General features: G+C 41.5%; 1 protein-coding gene across 2 annotated transcripts in view; it reads left to right on the top strand.

The window, feature by feature from the left end:
* The window catches only part of SYK (spleen associated tyrosine kinase), a 35,819-nt gene that overhangs the window by 13,231 nt on the left and 5,596 nt on the right, over positions 1-16,992 (top strand). Inside the window, exons 2-9 of one of the 2 annotated variants that reach the window (XM_033164349.1) lie at positions 3,088-3,539; positions 4,390-4,550; positions 6,258-6,396; positions 8,976-9,057; positions 10,430-10,470; positions 11,876-11,944; positions 14,702-14,816; positions 15,682-15,853. In XM_033164349.1, coding sequence (XP_033020240.1) covers positions 3,132-3,539; positions 4,390-4,550; positions 6,258-6,396; positions 8,976-9,057; positions 10,430-10,470; positions 11,876-11,944; positions 14,702-14,816; positions 15,682-15,853 — 1,187 coding nt within the window. In that variant the 5' untranslated portion in view covers positions 3,088-3,131. The remainder of the gene's footprint in view (positions 1-3,087; positions 3,540-4,389; positions 4,551-6,257; positions 6,397-8,975; positions 9,058-10,429; positions 10,471-11,875; positions 11,945-14,701; positions 14,817-15,681; positions 15,854-16,992) is intronic. The other variant, XM_033164350.1, reaches the window with a different exon arrangement.

The raw sequence follows: 16,992 nt of genomic DNA, 5'->3' as shown, positions 1-16,992 counted from the left end.
CATTTCCCCGTCTTAGCATATTTAAAGGTTCTCAGACTAACACGTTGCCAATCTTGCCCTAGTTTTGTATTTTTTACAAGCTGTAAAACAATGGGATATTTCTGGGATGTTTAATTTTATTGTGCAAGCCCTTCATATATATTTCCCCATTGCTTCTCTTGTGGAGATGAGAGAACCTAAATTTGGAAGATAATTTGACTTTTCCTAATTAACAACACTTGTTGTTAAGTATCAACTTGAGTGTTGTTCAGTTCATGTTTTGTGTGAAAGATTAGCTTGATTCCTATCTAAGCTGTCTTAGAAAACTGCATTCTTCCTCTTGTCTAAAAGTTGAAATCCATCTGGAAAAGTGCTATGTTGGCATACTAAATATTTTTTCCTTCATTTATGCTGAACATAAACATTCAGGGCATTGGATTGACAGTTATTTTTAGGGCATCTTACTGCTATTTAACTTTTTTAATCACACAGCTGAGCTTTTCATTTTTGCATATTATTACTGTAGTAGCTCTGACTCTAGTGCCTTTTTTATTTACATGTACCACTTCCTAGAGATACCAGCTTTACGTTTTCACAACTTGCAGATGTATTCAGCTTTCTTCCCTTGCGTCATGCTAAATCATGGGTTGGGGTTGGGGTTTGTTTTTTTTCTTTTGTACAGTTCGGTTAAGTGAGTAAATTGAAATGTGGCTTGAAAATGAGAGAAGTCTTAGTTTTTGATCAGCATGTAGAAAGCAAAGTCTCCACACACATAAACAGAGCCCCGGCAAGAACCCATAATACAGTGCTGTCAACATCCAAACCTGCATCCATTTCCAACAAGGTAGCAGCACCCATAGAGCTTTTTGACACCCATCCTTGTTACCAGCCCATGGTGTGCCAACAGCAAGTCTGACAATGCCTCCCAGCAGATCCTTCTGTTGTCTGGACCTAAGTAATATGGAAAATGTGCCCCCCAAATTCCATCATTTTATATATCTTGGGATTCAAAGAGATACCATTGTAGTGCTCAAGGGCTCTAACATTCCTGGAGAAGCATTTAACTTTTTCTATTGAATTAAAAAGAAGATTGCCATCTGGCCAGGGGTCCTGTATGTCAAGGGCTTTCTGGGATGGTACCCTCTTTCCATACACCCAATACTGGGCATATGGGATGAGACAGGCAAAGACAAATTTGTCTTCCTTCTTTTTTTTTGCCTAATTAAGCCAGAGGAAAGCCAAAAGCTGAGCTGCCACTGCCAGCTCATGCCTGCACTGCAGAACAAAGCCTCAAATGCCGCTTTTTGGGAAAGAATGTAATCAGTTTCCTTTCCAGGAACCTTCTACAGGAAAAGAAATGGCTCCATTTTCTTTTTCTGCATAATATACATGGAAATGAAACAGCATCATATCTCAGAGGTATTTGAGAGTTCAGCTCACAGAGCAGCAGCAAGGTAGCAGTGGCAACTCACCTGCCAGGTAAGGAGAAAGAAAGAGAAACAAATTACTTACCAGCCACTTCATCTTTAAAGTCCTAAATGGCCTTGACACAGTATACCTGAAGGAGTGTCTCCACCCCTGTTGTTTAGCCAAGACACTGAGATCCAGCTCCAAGGGCCTTCTGGTGGTTCCCACACTGTGAGAAGTGAAGCTACAGGGAACCAGGCAGAGGGCCTTCTCGGTAGTGGCACCCGCCCTGTGGAATACCCTCCCACCTGATGTCAAAGAGAAAACAACTACCAGACTTTTAGAAGACATCTGAAGGCAGTCTTGTATCGGGAGTTTTTAAATGTTTGACGCTTTATTATCAGACCCTTTCTTGATCTGTCAGTCATTGAAACAGTTCCAATTTTGAGAACAGGAAGGGTCCGTTGTGCCTTTCATTCTCAGTTTCACTAGAGACTGGAAGCTAGGCACTTGTTTTTATACGTCTCATTCTCAGTTACTTCCCTTATAAAAAATTTTTAAGTTAGTGTTTATATATCTTGGTTTTTTGCTGAGGGAAAGGTGCTTCAGTGATCAATAGTTCTGTGCTTGTCTCTTATCTTCCACTCATTTTTTTGCACACTGATTAAAAGTGTCTTGGTTAAAGTAGGCAACTTTTGAATGTCCACTAGCCACAGAAGGAAACAGAAAGGCAGGTTAAACGCTTTCGGCTAGAGAGATACGAATACATAAATGCTGAGGAGCTGAGCATTTGTGGCTTCCTGTGTAACATGAAAATAATTTTTAAAAGCATAAAGTGCACTGCAGTCTAGAAAAAAAACACTAGAGTAGGGGGTGGAGAAGAACGCAAGCAACAAAGCTTATAAGATGGTTTCTTTGGTCTAACCATAGACCAGGGCTTCAGTATGATAAGCAGACATGGACTTTCCTGTAATTCAGCAGCAGTTAGAGAGATTAAAACTACAATTGCAGTTGTGGTAGCATGCTTAGCAAACCTAGCATGTATGTTTGAGCTGTAAGTATATAGTGGTTTAGGCAAAAAGTCTCAGTTGTGTTGAAATGGGCAGAGCAATGGGTAAGCGTGTAAACCAGGAAATCCCTGATTCAAATCTCCTCAACTATGAACATGGCCTTAGGAGAGCCACAATCTCTCAAATCAGCCATACATCTGCAATATGATAATATGTTTAGTTCATTGGAATACTTCTCCATATGCAACCCGTATAATCCAAGCATCACTTCCACCTGTGTTGAATTAGCCAAGTTATCTTGTGTGTTTTCAGGATTAAGTCTCACCTACAACCAAGGGTATCTCAAGAGAAGAAAACAATAAAATTAATCTGAAGGTTGTATTTCCCCCTCCCATTGTCTCCCACTTATTAACAGGGAAATGATTCTGGTCTTGTTGAGTTCATGGCAGTAGGCGCAAATAGATTTATAAGAGAATAGTCAGAACCATGGCTCTTCATTTGCATGGACACAATTCACGGAATGAAGGCTAAAAGAATCACCAAACTATGGATTCCCTGTAGTTCAGCATTGCATCCTTTTGGCTACATATGGGACTCTTATTGTGTTGTGTGCATCCCAAATGTGGCCCTCAAGGTGATATACTTTAATATGAGGTCACATTTCTCCAGACAATTTCTTCTTTCCTTACAGGTACAAAATAATCACTATAAGGAACTAAGAAGTGAAAGGAAAAAATGGCAAGTGCTAATCCTGTTAGTCACCTCGGCTTTTTCTTTGGCAACATCACACGTGAAGAAGCTGAAGACTACCTGATGCAAGGCGGGCTGAGCAATGGACTGTATCTCCTGCGACAGAGCCGCAACTTTCTGGGTGGCTTTGCTTTGTCCATGGTTCACGGTGGTAAAGTTTATCATTACACCATTGAGAGGGAAATGAGTGGCTCTTACGCCATTACAGGAGGAAAGTCCCACAGGAGTCCTGTAGAACTCATTAACTACCACTCGGATGAAGTCGACGGTCTTGTTTGCCTGCTCAAGAAACCGTGTCATCGTCCACCAGGAGTGGAACCAAAAACAAGCCAGTTTGAGGACTTGAAGGAAAATCTAATTAGGGATTATGTGAAACGAACGTGGAACTTGCATGTAAGTTTAGTTCTCCTGTGTTTTTCTGTTTTGCATTTGAACCTGGTGAGTATGGAGATGTGTGAAGGAAAATAAGAAAAGTGAAACCTCACACTTTTGCAATGGCACCAAAGCACTGTGAGCATAAATGGCAAAATTCCCCAGCTAAAGAAAAATACCATTCTTGCCAGCACTATTCAGGGGTAGGGGGTGGAGACTACTTTAAGTTCTCCAGTTTCAAAATCCATGTAGCGATCAAATTTACTGTCACAAAAGCACAGGGTAGATTTTAGGGTGCTGTGTTTTCTTGCATCAGTCAGTCTTTTATGAAATCTGTTGGATTATTTGACATATTATTTTTGCCTTCTAAAACGTGCCTTTTGAAGTACTGTGGCCTATTCTACTACTAATTGTACAGTTTTTTAATGAACAGATATACCAGGGGTCAGCAAACTTTTTCAGCAGGGGGCCAGTCTACTGTCCCTCAGACCTTGGGGGGGGGCAGACTATATTTTGGAGGGGGGAAAATGAATGAATTCCTATGCCCCACAAATAACCCAGAGATGCATTTTAAATAAAAGCACACATTCTACTCATGTAAAACACGCTGATTCCCGGAGTGTCCGGGAGATGGATTTAGAAAGCGATTGGGCCGGATCCGGCCCCTGGACTTTAGTTTGCCTACCCATGAGATATACAGAAAAAAGTGCTTAGTATAGCTTAAAATGTTGTTGGACTAAACATGCCTACCAGCCAAACACACACACACACACTGGCAAAATACTCTGGATATGCCCAGCACTTAGCTCAACTTCTGGAACTGCTTATATTGTATTCTTACAACTTTCCCCCATTTTCCCCTACTGTGCAGGGCCATGCCCTTGAGCAAGCGATTATTAGTCAGAAACCACAGTTAGAGAAATTGATTGCTACAACAGCACATTTGAAAATGCCTTGGTTCCATGGGATAATAACTCGGGAGGAATCAGAACAGCGTGTTCTTCTGGGCACAAAGACCAATGGGAAATTTTTGTAAGTAAACATGTTTTTCTTGCAATTTCTAGAGGCTTAATGCCGACAACCTGAACAGCAGTAGGAATACTAAGTAGTAGAGTCATTATTTCTAACAATACCAAAGTTTGCCAAGTATGTTTATCTTTACTCATCTATATTTCCATCTGGCCTTGCCTTCCTGGAAGCAGCATTTGTGGCTTATTTGCCAAGGCATCGTAAGTTATTTATGGAATATTGAATTGACTCACCTTTTCCCTTGTTATGGATATGGGTTAGCGTTTTTAAATCAGCATTGTTAAGCTAATAGTGGATTATACTTTAACTGTTATTAACCAACTTTATTACCATTTTTCTATGAGAGGCAATGGTGATGTGTTGTTCTTCAGTATACCAGAAACATTAATTGTTTCAAGCACTTTCCACTGTTTTATTATCTCAAGTACTAATCCCTGTCGGTTGTTGAGTATATTCAAACCCAATGACCTTGGTGTAAGATTGTTGATTTGACTGTGTGCAAACCCAAATTTTATGAAGACAGAGGTACTGGTAACTTACCTAAGTCTACTCAAAAAGCAGAATTTACTGTTCTGGAAAATACTGTTTGGTCACTACCACACTGCTGCTCATGACAGGCATTAAAGGCCCTGAATTTCTTTGTGGTGGAATAAATTAAGTGACTCCCCCTCCCATATTTCATTCACGTTTTATATTTTGGGGTTTCTCTCCTCTTTTATCTGACTGTGTCCTGTAATAACAACATTCATAGTGCATGTTTGCCTTTATTACTGTTAACAGCTACCTAACCTATTTATAGATAGGCCAAGAAGTGCACAGTGTTCTAGTAATTCAGGAACTAGAAAATCTGACTCTCCCATGTAGCTTGGACTAGGCAAAATCACATTAGTTGTTAGTTCTGCCTCTCTCCCCACTACCACCTCAGGCTGTGGCATAAAAGAAGTATGATAAGCCAATAGATTTGCTCTTCCTACCACATAACATCTGTCCTTCACTTTGGAATCCAGTTGTTTTTAAAATGTCGGACTACTTTAGTAGACAAAAATGGAAATCCTGAATTTTAAGGGTGTGGTGCTTTCTGTAAAAAATAAAATCAAGCCACACTTGGTGGGGACCTTTGTGTAACTTGCAGGGAAGTGAGAACTTATAGATGTTAGCATCTAATAATAATAATAATAATAATAATAATAATTTATTTATATACCCTGCCAGTCTGGGCAGCTCCCGACTGAATATAAAAAACACGATAAAACATCAAACATTAAAAACTTCCCAAGGAATATTAAGGAGGTAGGAAGGTATTGTTTTATGACAGAGTAATATTCTGAACTAATTCTTACTTTATAATAGTTGGGATTATTATGAGAATTAAGGAACCCAATAATCCTTACTAAATGGACTGGGTAGCTGCACCAGTCAATTCACATGGCTGTTTTTCTGGATGCTGCTCAGTCTGTCGAATCTCAGTTGGGAAAACAGCTGTCCTTTGGCTGCTAGTTTGGGGTCTGGGGGTGGGTAGGTAGTACGCCACTATTGTTTCCAGCAGCTATTAGACAAGTTGTGGGTGACAAAAGTAATTTTGAAGACCGTAGAAAAAACGGTGAGAGCTTTACACAGCTAATAATTAGCCTCGTATTTGTTTAGGTAAGTATGACTCTCTGCAGTTTGAAAATTGTTCCTTTGTTTATTTATTTATTTCATTGTTTGCAGAATCAGGGAAAAAGAGAATCAGGGATCCTATGCTCTCTGTCTGCTCAATGAAGGAAAGGTGGCACATTATCGCATTGAGAAGGACAAGAAGGGTAAACTCTCAATCCCAGAGGGAAAGAAATTTGATACACTCTGCCAGGTTTGTCAAGTGTCACTCGCTGAGCTGTCTGTTATGTCTGCATATTGACAGCATAGACAACAGGAGTTTTGCTTTGCTGTGGGTCTATAGTGTAAATGTGCTTTGCAAAATCACATATTTTCCTGTTTTCCATTGTGGACAAAAGTAGGGGGGAGTAATGCTTACCTTGATTAATATGAGCTGTTTAGATCTTCCTTAGAAAAAATTAGGTTGATTTGGGCTAAGGTTGTTGTTGAGCAAATTGCAGGAAACCCCAAATCTAATTTATTCATGAAAATAGCAGAGTTATAGAAAGACAGCGAAATTCCATTTTTGTTATGCCCTCTCTGAAACATTATATGCCATAAGGGAATATAAATTTAGGATTGCATTATGAGACATCTGTTGTTGTCTTTAATTCCCCCCCCCTCTGTTTTGAGTCAATACAAATAACAAAAGGCTCTCAAATTGGCAGAAATGTTCTCTTTTTGAATGTAGTTTTGTAATGTGTAGGGTCTGCCGTTATTTTCAGGAGAGTTTTCTACAAAGGAGTAGCAATAGCAAATGCTTGAGTGATTTGTACATTCAGTTTTCATAATTCCAGCGTAACATGGGAAAGGCAAAATGGTGCCTATGGAAATATGTGAAATTTGGCCCTTTTTCTGAGCATACACATCTGTCAGGGAACTATCCCCGACTCAGCGCAGAGTGGTGCACGAGCTCTCAGGATGTTACAGAGAGCCCCGGTCCCACCTTGCCAGCAGTACCTCTTCTAGCAGCGGGAGGAGTGGTGAGGCATCCAGCGAGGAGGGGGAGGTCTCTCAGGGGGAAAGGAGCTGAGGCTCTGGGGATGCACGAGAGACCCAGCACTCACACAGTTCAGCGGGCGATACAGGGGGTGCGCAACTTCCGTCGCCCCAAAGGCATCGTGGGGTGAAACGAAAAGATGGCGGGGTTTTCGTATCCCTAAGCTCTTTTGTTGGGGTCAGAACCGGAGGGGACCATTCCCAGATTCTGACACCGCTTGCTACAGACATGAACTTTTTAGCTCTGCACTGTACATGATTTTCACAATAAAAACCTTAAAGGAAACAGCGGAGTTCTGGCTGCTTACTCATGAGCAACTAACTGAGAACCTTACAACATCTTTCTGCTGGTGAGGTGTGCAAGTTCTTCCTTACGTGTTAATATACAAGCACCAAAATAGGATGTACAAGTTAGCTGAACATTTTCCATTACCGCTTTTTTTTAATTGAGGAAACCACCCTCGGTCTTGACTCCCAATTATTATTAATAATAGTAGTATTCATTAATGAAATGTTCAGTTTTGCACTTTGCAAATAATAGTGGCCCTACCAACTGTGGTCAAAAGCGGGGGAAATTGTCAAGTCTTTTGCTCTGTAAACCTGGTTCTTTAATTCTAATGTGGTTGGAGAGGATGGATAAAGTGTTGTGAAATAGTGAGAGAAACGAGCTCTGCACATGTCCAGAGGAACATTCATAAGTTATAGGGTTGAGGGTATTTGAAGACATGGTTGAGACCTAATGAGTCCTAGCACATATGAGATACTGCATAGTACTCTATTGTTCTCTGTGATTGGACTATCTGTATGAGGGAGAGGGAGGGATTTTAATTTCCAAAGTGGCACAGGCATGATAAGGACTGAATTTTGAATCCAAAGTACATACCACTTGCTTTTGCATCGCTGTAAGCAAGACGTAACATATGTGTTGGGAGGTGTTTCTTGAGTGGAGATAGTACCTCACATGTAGGATATATCTGTGTTTGCAGAGCAAGGCCAGGCTTCAGTCTCACCCTACTCATTGGATCTTACTCCTGCAACAACCATCCCAGTGCACAAGCCACTACTCATATAGGGGCTACATGAAGTTGGGATACCCAGTTGCACAGGGGCCCCAAACATGGAGAGCCTTGCAAGTGAATAGCGGTCATGCATTTGAATTTGCCAGCAGGCAATGCACATAACATAGATTTGTTGCAGGAACAAGACCTGGGGGCTTGGCTAAAAGTGCTGCCACACACCATCATCAAAACAGGTATGGTCTACATGCAGGCAATGTGTGAACAGGTCTACTGTGGACATTGTCATGTTTGAAGTATGGCATGGAACCCTTAGCTAATGAGTGCTAATCGGTGACCCGATTGTGTCCTTCCTGCAAAACGAACTCTTTTTCCAGGGAGCACAGCCAGAATCTCTTCACAAAGGTCTCCATTCACATACATTCTTCTGTGGCTCATGGTAAAATCTCCTGGCCACCCCTATGCTACAGTACTTTGCTCACCACAAAATTGACCTAAGGGGAGCAGGTGCCTACAATAATTTAGTGGCTAATGAGAAAGTGGAGCTGCCTGGGGATAAAATTATTGGCTTCAGAAGGGGGGGGGGAACAAAATGAAATATTTGAACCTGGGGACCAGAGAACCCCTAGAGGGCAGCAGGACAGGTGGCTGATTTTTACATATTAACTAGAAATTATTAGCTAAATGTCTGGCTCTAAGCCACCGTAGCAGTTCAGTAGCTTGTTATTTCTCCTTCCTTCTAGTCTAATCTTTCTTATTTATTTTCTTCTCATGATAGTTTGTGGAACATTATTCCTACAAAGCAGATGGACTTCTAAGAATCATCACAGATCCAGTTCCAAATCCTAACTTGAAAAATGGTGAGTGTCTGGGTTTGTTTTTAAAATGTAGAATTTGAGTCCCCATGGCGGTGTACATGAAAATCTAACACCATAAATTTATAAGAGCATAAAATGCGTAACTTAATCCAATAAATTGTCTAAAAATGCTTGGTAAATCAAAAATGGTTTCAGCAGGTTGATAGGATATTGGAATTGTAGGTACCTGTATGATTCCAATAGGAACAGTGTCCCAAATTACTGGTGCCGTTACGCAAAAAAGTCTTAGTAAATGCAGAACCTGAAATAATATAAGAACTGTGGGACTGTCAATAGGACTTCTCCAGATGATTGCAGTGACTGATCCGTGTATACTCATTCATTTAGCCTTTATTGTCATAATGATTGATCTGTGTATAAGGGACAAGGAGGTCAGGCCATTGGTCAATCTAGCTCAGTGTTGTCTGCAGTGGCTCTCCAGAGCTTCAAACAGAGATTTGCAGCCAGAGGTTGTCCAATCTTACATTACCTGTAGCAGTGCAAATGTGTAAAGCAGCAGCGCCCTGTGTCAAGCAAGTGGGCCAGGGCTTTTTCAGCATCTCTTCTAAATTCCCTTTTAGTGCTGCAGGGACACCCTTTCAAGTCTGGGGGCTTAATAACAGCAGATCATAGAATGGATAGTTGCTGGCATCCATCTGTCTCCATGAATGAAGTCAGACTGCTGTGTTTGTAGCATGGAAGGGACCTCCTAGGGTCACAAGCCTGGGCAGTGTGTCTGGAGGTCCTGCGCTTCCCAGACAACAAGACCACCCTCTCAGCCTCGCGGATACCGTCCAAAGGAAAGCAGAGCAATACGTTTGACACCAGCTTGGCTGCAGGAGTTGCCAAAAGAAGGCATACGAGTGCCATCCAGTTGCCTTAGGGACTCCACTCTGAATTCGTGTAGGGTTTACTCCTTAGCCTTTTCTTCGAGTAAGACTGTATTTATCAGGTTGCTGCAACCTCAGAGTCCCTTGGGTCTCATCCAGAATTCCTTTTGCGTCATGCTGGTACTTGTCTGTGCTTTAAAGCTCCATGTCTCGGCACTTTTGCCAACTTCTCTGGGGAACAGCCATAGCCCAATGGTAGAGCATGCAGAAGGTTCCTTGCTCAGTCCCTGGCATTTCCAGGTTGGGCTGAGAGAGACCCTTCTCTGAAACCCTGGGGAGCCATAACAAGACGACCCTGAGCTGGGTGCAGCTCTGCTCTGAGTCTGTGTTCATTTCTTGTTAGTTCAGTAACTTCATTTTTTATGCCACAGCTACACTGATGTTTGCATATTTATTCCCTTGAGAGTGTTCTTCTCCTGTCTTCCCCCCTAGAAATGTATTTTGATAAAAGCAGCAATAGTAATTAGTGTACCTCATTATCTTAGGCGTATTCACCCCACCGGATCATAGGCCTAATTTCAGCAAGGTAAGAAAATTGTAACGATGAAAAGCGTTTATGGTGGTTTTTAATAATAAAATAAAGTTTAAGGATAGTTAATTTTCACTTTTTGAGTTTCTTAATATATGAACACTCGCTATAGACATTATGTGGATTTTATTTTTTTTGTCCCGGGTTTTAATTCTTCATAAGAAGTATTTTGGGGTGAAAATATTGTGTATGCAGTGGGTGGACTCCAGTTGGTGTTGTTCCACAGTGGAAAGCATGGGAATTACTCCAAATTTCCAGAGCAGGTTAGGGAAGGGCATTGGGCTGCAAGGAGAGGAAGAAACACCAAGATAAATCTTCTTGCCTGTGCTGTTGACTGAGCCATATCTTGCATCGATGGAGTGGTACCAATTGGCTTCTGTTCTTGTTTCACTTTGTACAGTGCATGGTGTATTCTCTGCCACAACAGTCCAAATTTGGATATGAGAAAATACAATTATAAAATCACAATAACTAATTTAAATTAAGATGTTCTGCGTGTATTTGCTTGCTCAGCCATCGTTGTTCTTCAAAAAATTCGGTTACACAAGGGATTTGAATGTGTTGACAAGGACTAGAGTAGATAGTGAGAGAAAGCAAGATAGGAGAACTGGGTGGAGAAAAAATAACGGGAACATTTCTTAAATGGTATAGAAGTAAAGATATTACAGAGGGCCATAAAAACCATTTGGAGAGTGACAGGAACCAGAACACCGAAAAATGAAAACTCATGGTCTCAAGCACTGGGCCCTTTTGAAGATTCCTGCTCTGTCTTGTATGATAACGCTTTTTTCATCAACGTCCGTCTCAGTGCTGAAGGAGGCAAGGCATTGACTTTAAATTGAATGGAGATGCATTTTAAAAGTTTGTTCACTTATTCAAATTGCCACACCCCTTCTCTCTCCTTTACACCCAATTCATGGGTGGTTGCTTGAAACACAGCTGTGCTTCTAGCATCTTTTGCAATACAAACCCTCACTTGTTGCAGTTTAGCACAATATGGTGAAAACTGCTGGGTGCATGCAGGAGGGCAAATACATTGTACAAACAGATTGCAAAGTGGAGCAGTCTCTGTTGAGCTGGGTTTGAAGCAACCGCTGACATGCTTACATGGATGAACTGGGCTGAAGAGACTGAAGGTGTTTTTCATTTTTTAAAAAAAGAAATGTTTGGTTTACAGCCTGGCGGTGCATATTATAAAGGATGTGTACAGGGCAAAAGTGAAGGTCCTTGTATATGAATCCTGGCTAAAAATGCAAAAGTTCGCAACCAAGTCCTATTCTCAGTAGAAAATTTGGAAACCACTATTGTGGATGACTTAAGAAAATAAATGTGTGTGTGTGAAATATTTCTTACTTTTTCTGATACACTTATTTATCCTTTTGATATCCTTTACGGTTTCTAGACTTGGTCAACAGGTGCAATTTTCACAAGAATCAAGTCATACACTTTCCCAAAGCCGGGAAGCAAAAAGGTGCATAAACATGGTGTTTTATAAATATGCAAATGTGTGGAAGGACTTACCCTCATGAAGCTCACTTACAGCTCTTTTCAATGGTTTGGCTCCATGCCTTGCTGCTAACGCTCTGCGCACCTTTGGCAACTCTCTTCAGCTTCTACTTCTGGCCTAATATAATTAACCCATGGCTCAAATTTAGCTAAGTAAAATAAGTGATTGCATTTTATTTGTTGCCAACATGTTGTGCAATAATATTCGTAACTGTAATAATAATGAGATCAGTTTGGTAGAATGGAATTGAAAATAAGCTAGTATCACATGTGTGTGCACATCTTTGAAAACTGCCTTTATGTTTCGGTGAAACAATATTTATAGTTTTGTTTAAAATCTTAGTTTTTGTGTGAGTTTTAAATCTTAGTTTTTGTGTGAGTTATCTCTCTCTGAAACATGTTTTCATGCGGAAAACAACTGTCCCTGCTTCTTTAGAGAAGATATTCCACCCATCTGTTCTTCTACCTCCACCCTCGGTTTGGGGGCTAGTGCCACTATTGTATCAGCTAAGATCATGAAAGCTAGCACTGAGCATATGTACTCTCCTGCCCCCACCCCACCCCACCCAATTCCAAGACCTATGTATTTTAGACACAATGATTGCTGGAAAAAGCAAAAGCCAATCACAGTGTGGCTGCAAGCTGAAATTAATCCTTATTTCTCCTGCAAAAAGGTTTATTTGAGGACAAATGGATGAATACTGTCCCTTTGTATGTTACATTACAGGTGCTAATAAAAACACTTCCTAATTTGTGGAGCAGATTGGCACATGTCTGCTTCTTTCCCATAACATTGGGCCAGATCAGTTCTCTGTGTGAATTTTCACATGTCTGTCTCCTTCATGCTAGTCCTAATGAATTCTAATATGAACAAATCTTGTATTTAAAAGACATTAAAACTGGTTTAGCCCTACTTAGTTGCCTTAGGACAAAATTTAAAAATATTGAGAGGGCAGGAAGCACAGGTATTCCACACTTCCTGTCTCGGTGTGTCTCTGTTTTGTTGAAAGTCAAGAGTTTGCATCTTCCAAGTGCAAGTACCAAAGTATGAAACATATGTGTCCGTTGGGAACCTCGTTTTGCTAACTACTTATCCCCTTTAAATATATTGCTCCAGTGACTCAGAAACAATTTCCCACTTCCATATATTAACAGGATACACCAGAAATAATATACGCATGCACTCTTTATAGTTGTACTCTTTATGCACTTGTACTATAGTGTTTAGAGACTTACTTCTTAGTAAAAATGCTTAGGATACAATTGCTTGCTTTGCGGAGAGAATAGAGTTGATTTGTCTGATGACTTGACTTCCCTACATTTTTTCTTCACCCAGGCATCTTTAATAGTGTTACTGATTGGTAGAGATGCAGGAATCTAAACAAGAGTAAGGCTGATAGACAACACCAAAATTCTTTTCAGGATCTCTGTTTCTTTGCAAGTTACACTGAGTGACACAAGCCCTGGAATCATTCTGCTGCAATCCCATCAAAATTTACAGAGCAAATATTTAAAAGATCAGCTCAGCAACCTCAACAACAGAAAGGCCCAGGGTGTACATGTTGCTTTTAAACATAGACGTGGCACTGAGTCCCACAATGCATTTTTTTTCCTATACACCAGCCTTTGGCAACCTGGTAACTTCCAGATGTTTTGGACCAGTTCCCATCAGCCCCAGCCAGGACAGCCATGCTGGCTGGGCTGATGTCAGTTGTGACACAAAACATCTGGAGGGGGCACCAGGTTCTCAAAGTGTGCTTGCTGTACACAATCTACGCACAGGTATTCCTGGCTCAAGAATGCCTTTTAACGGGAGAAAACTCGGTAAACACCTTTTAACGGGAGAAAACTAGGTAAACACAGATACAGGTGGCAGTACTTTTCCAGACACCAGAACTCTGGGAATTTCACCTGTTTTACCTGAGTGCCCATCAACTGTCAGCACTAGTTGCAGACAGAATAAAATGTAAAATGCGTTTCAGTCTTTTAGTATTGTCCTTTTGTTGACTTATGCTGAAAAGGGCCAGAGACATAGATGAGTGAGTTCTCAGCATAATAGCAAACATCTAGAGAGGGTGGAAATGGTTTGTGGGATGAACCTATGTCTGCCACTTTCATTTCAATTGTTGGTAAATGTGTCAACCTGGGCTCACTCTCAAGCTTACCATTTCAGAGTTTGTGGGAGACCTGTTTATGCCATCAAAGGGAATCTATGAAAACCATAGAACTGATTGGAAGAATAAGACTGAGCAGCTCCAGATTAAGCAGATGTGGGTTGTTGTTTTTTGAAAAAGACCAACTTCATTTGCTATTGAGTTCTCATTTGAACACAAAGTTCAAGGCATAGGCAAACTCGGCCCTCCAGATGTTTTGGGACTACAACTCTCACCATCCCTAGCTAACAGGACCAGTGGTCAGGGATGATGGGAGTTGTAGTCCCAAAGCATCTGGAGGGCCGAGTTTGCCTATGCCTGCATTAGTTAATTCCCTCATTAGGAAGTGCTCCGAAATACTTGCCAGAATCCTTTTCTGCTTTAGCAGCATGTCACTTATCTTGCTGACACAGATGTGCAAGAAACAATCTGAAGATTTAGGTAAGCTTTGCTCGCTTTCTTTACTCGTGCTTCCATTGCCGACATCTTTCATTGCTTAATTTTTCTTATCATGCTCTCTTTAATACTCCAAAAATGTACTAATGGGAAAATCTGTTTGTGTGCCACAGCCACCTTTACCTGTCCGGAATGATGATTCTGGATTACTTTTTACAACATCAACAACATCATTACCATCTGACGCTTTCCCAAATAACCCTTATGGGCCACCACGTGTAAAGCAAGGTAGGCAATGAAATCACTTCTCTTTTGATAATAGTTGTTCCCTAAGTTTCATTCTTATTTTGCAACGGACAGACTTTTCTGTAGAATATTTGAGGCACTAAACATGGAGAGTGATAGAACCCTGAGTAATTGTGACCATTCATAATGCAGAAACCTTTTTTTGAAAGGAAAATATCCTGGAAACGCTTTGCCTATTTAGAACAAGTACCGTATTTTTCTGTCTATAAGACGCCCCCATGTATAAGACGCCCCCTATTTTTTTTGGGGGGGGGGGAACTCAGATTTAACCCAGTCCACACTCGGCACTATCCATGTATAAGACGCCCCCTAATTTTTGACATTTTTTTCTTATACATGCAAAAATACGGTATATTTGTCACCAATCTGCATCTTTCCAGCTATCTTTTGAGTGAAACCCAGCTCCTTTCAGAACCCCTTCTGTTGAGAAAAGAACAAAACCCCATGATGCCATTGTGAAATTTTAGGAAAGCCATTATTCAGATGAAAGCCAAACAGGTGCCTGTTAAGCAGCACAGCAGGGGGAGATTGGAGAGAAGAGCTGACAAATGGGAACTGAAGGTGGGATAAGGTGGGAGTTAGTCAGCAATGGAAGTGCAGCTAAATTGAGTCTGGGAGGAGGACATGACGTAAAAGTCTTTGCTGCAGAACTGGATATCAATGAGAGAAGTCCAGAAATGGAAGAGGCTTGCCAAATAGCGGTAGGGATTGTTGCTAGCATATTGCGCCGCATAGGAGGTGAAATGGATGAGAAAGCAGGCAGAGTTCTAACATTTGACAGGCAGGGAGCACAGAAACATTTTGTGTGCCAGAAAAAGCTAAACCTGTTCTGCTGTTCAACACCCAGGTGATCAGAGGTTGCCCATGGACACAGAGGTCTACGAGAGTCCATATGCAGACCCAGAGGAGGTAAAAGCTAAAAATGTCACCCTGGACCGAAATCTGCTGATCCTGGAAGACCACGAACTTGGTTCTGGTAATTTTGGCACTGTGAAGAAAGGCACCTATGAAATGAAAAAGTAAGTTTTGAAATGCTCTCATCTTACCATCCTTCCCTCTTGACTAATATATTATTTTCTTAGTCATATTCCTTTGATGATACTGCTGTTCTTAAGCCCTGGACCAGACTTCCTTTTCCTCAATCAATAGAAGCCCATGAGAGAGAGAGAAGGAACTGCCCTACCTTCTTATAATTAGTAGAGGGACGCAGGTGGCACTGTGGTCTAAACCACTGAGCCTCTTGGGCTTGCCGATAAGAAAGTCACCCATTGGGCTTGCCGATAAGAAAGTCACCCGTTCGAATCCCCATGATGGGGTGAGCTCCCATTGCTCTGGCCCAGCTCCTGCCAACCTAGCAGAAACCACACCAGTGCAAGTAGATAAATAGATACCACTGTGGTGGGGGAAGGTAAACAGCATTTCCGTGCACTCTGGCTTTCGTCACGGTGTCCCGTTGTGCCAGAAGCGGTTTAGCCATGGTGGCCACATGACCTGGAAAGCTGTCTGTGGACAAACACCACCTCCCTCAGACTGAAAGCGAGATGAGCGCTGCAACCCCATAGTCGCCATTTGACTGGACCTAACCACCCAGGGGTCCTTTACCTTTTACCTTTACCTGTATCAGTAGTACATGTGTCCAGGGTGGGGTGGGGTAAAGCAGCCGGGACAGGGGGGAGCTCCAGGTTGGCATCCCAAAGGTGTGTGTACTGACACCACCATCTCAGAGCTCCCTTGAACTCCCCTACACCCCTTTGCAGCAAGCAGAAGCACTTCCAATGGCAGGAGGGTGGCACTGCCATGTCTTCTTCATCTGTGGCACTGCACAGCCTACCCCAACTGTTGTCCTCCAGATATTTTAGACAACACCTCCCATAACCCTTGCCTGCAGATCACCAGGTTAGAGATGATGATTTGGCACCAGAGTATGTTCCATAAAATAATTGGTTTATTTTTCTACAATCCACAATGTTTTGTTTTGGGGTGGCCTTTTTAATGTTAAGGGTATATTAAAGTCCTTTTCACTCAGTAATTTTAAAAAGTGAAAGCTTTTAATATGTGATCCCACACATTGTTTTCTCTAAAGAAAATCAGTAGTTAGTTTGCATAGATTCTCTGCCTCAGTGACAAAAGAAGGGGCACACATTTGCATACATTTTGT

The sequence above is a fragment of the Lacerta agilis genome, chromosome 11 (genome assembly GCF_009819535.1).
Source record: "Lacerta agilis isolate rLacAgi1 chromosome 11, rLacAgi1.pri, whole genome shotgun sequence".
In the NCBI taxonomy this organism is placed as follows: Eukaryota; Metazoa; Chordata; class Lepidosauria; order Squamata; family Lacertidae; genus Lacerta; species Lacerta agilis.
The sequence above is the reverse complement of the archived record's forward strand: the minus strand, read 5'-3'. Positions and strand labels throughout refer to the sequence as shown.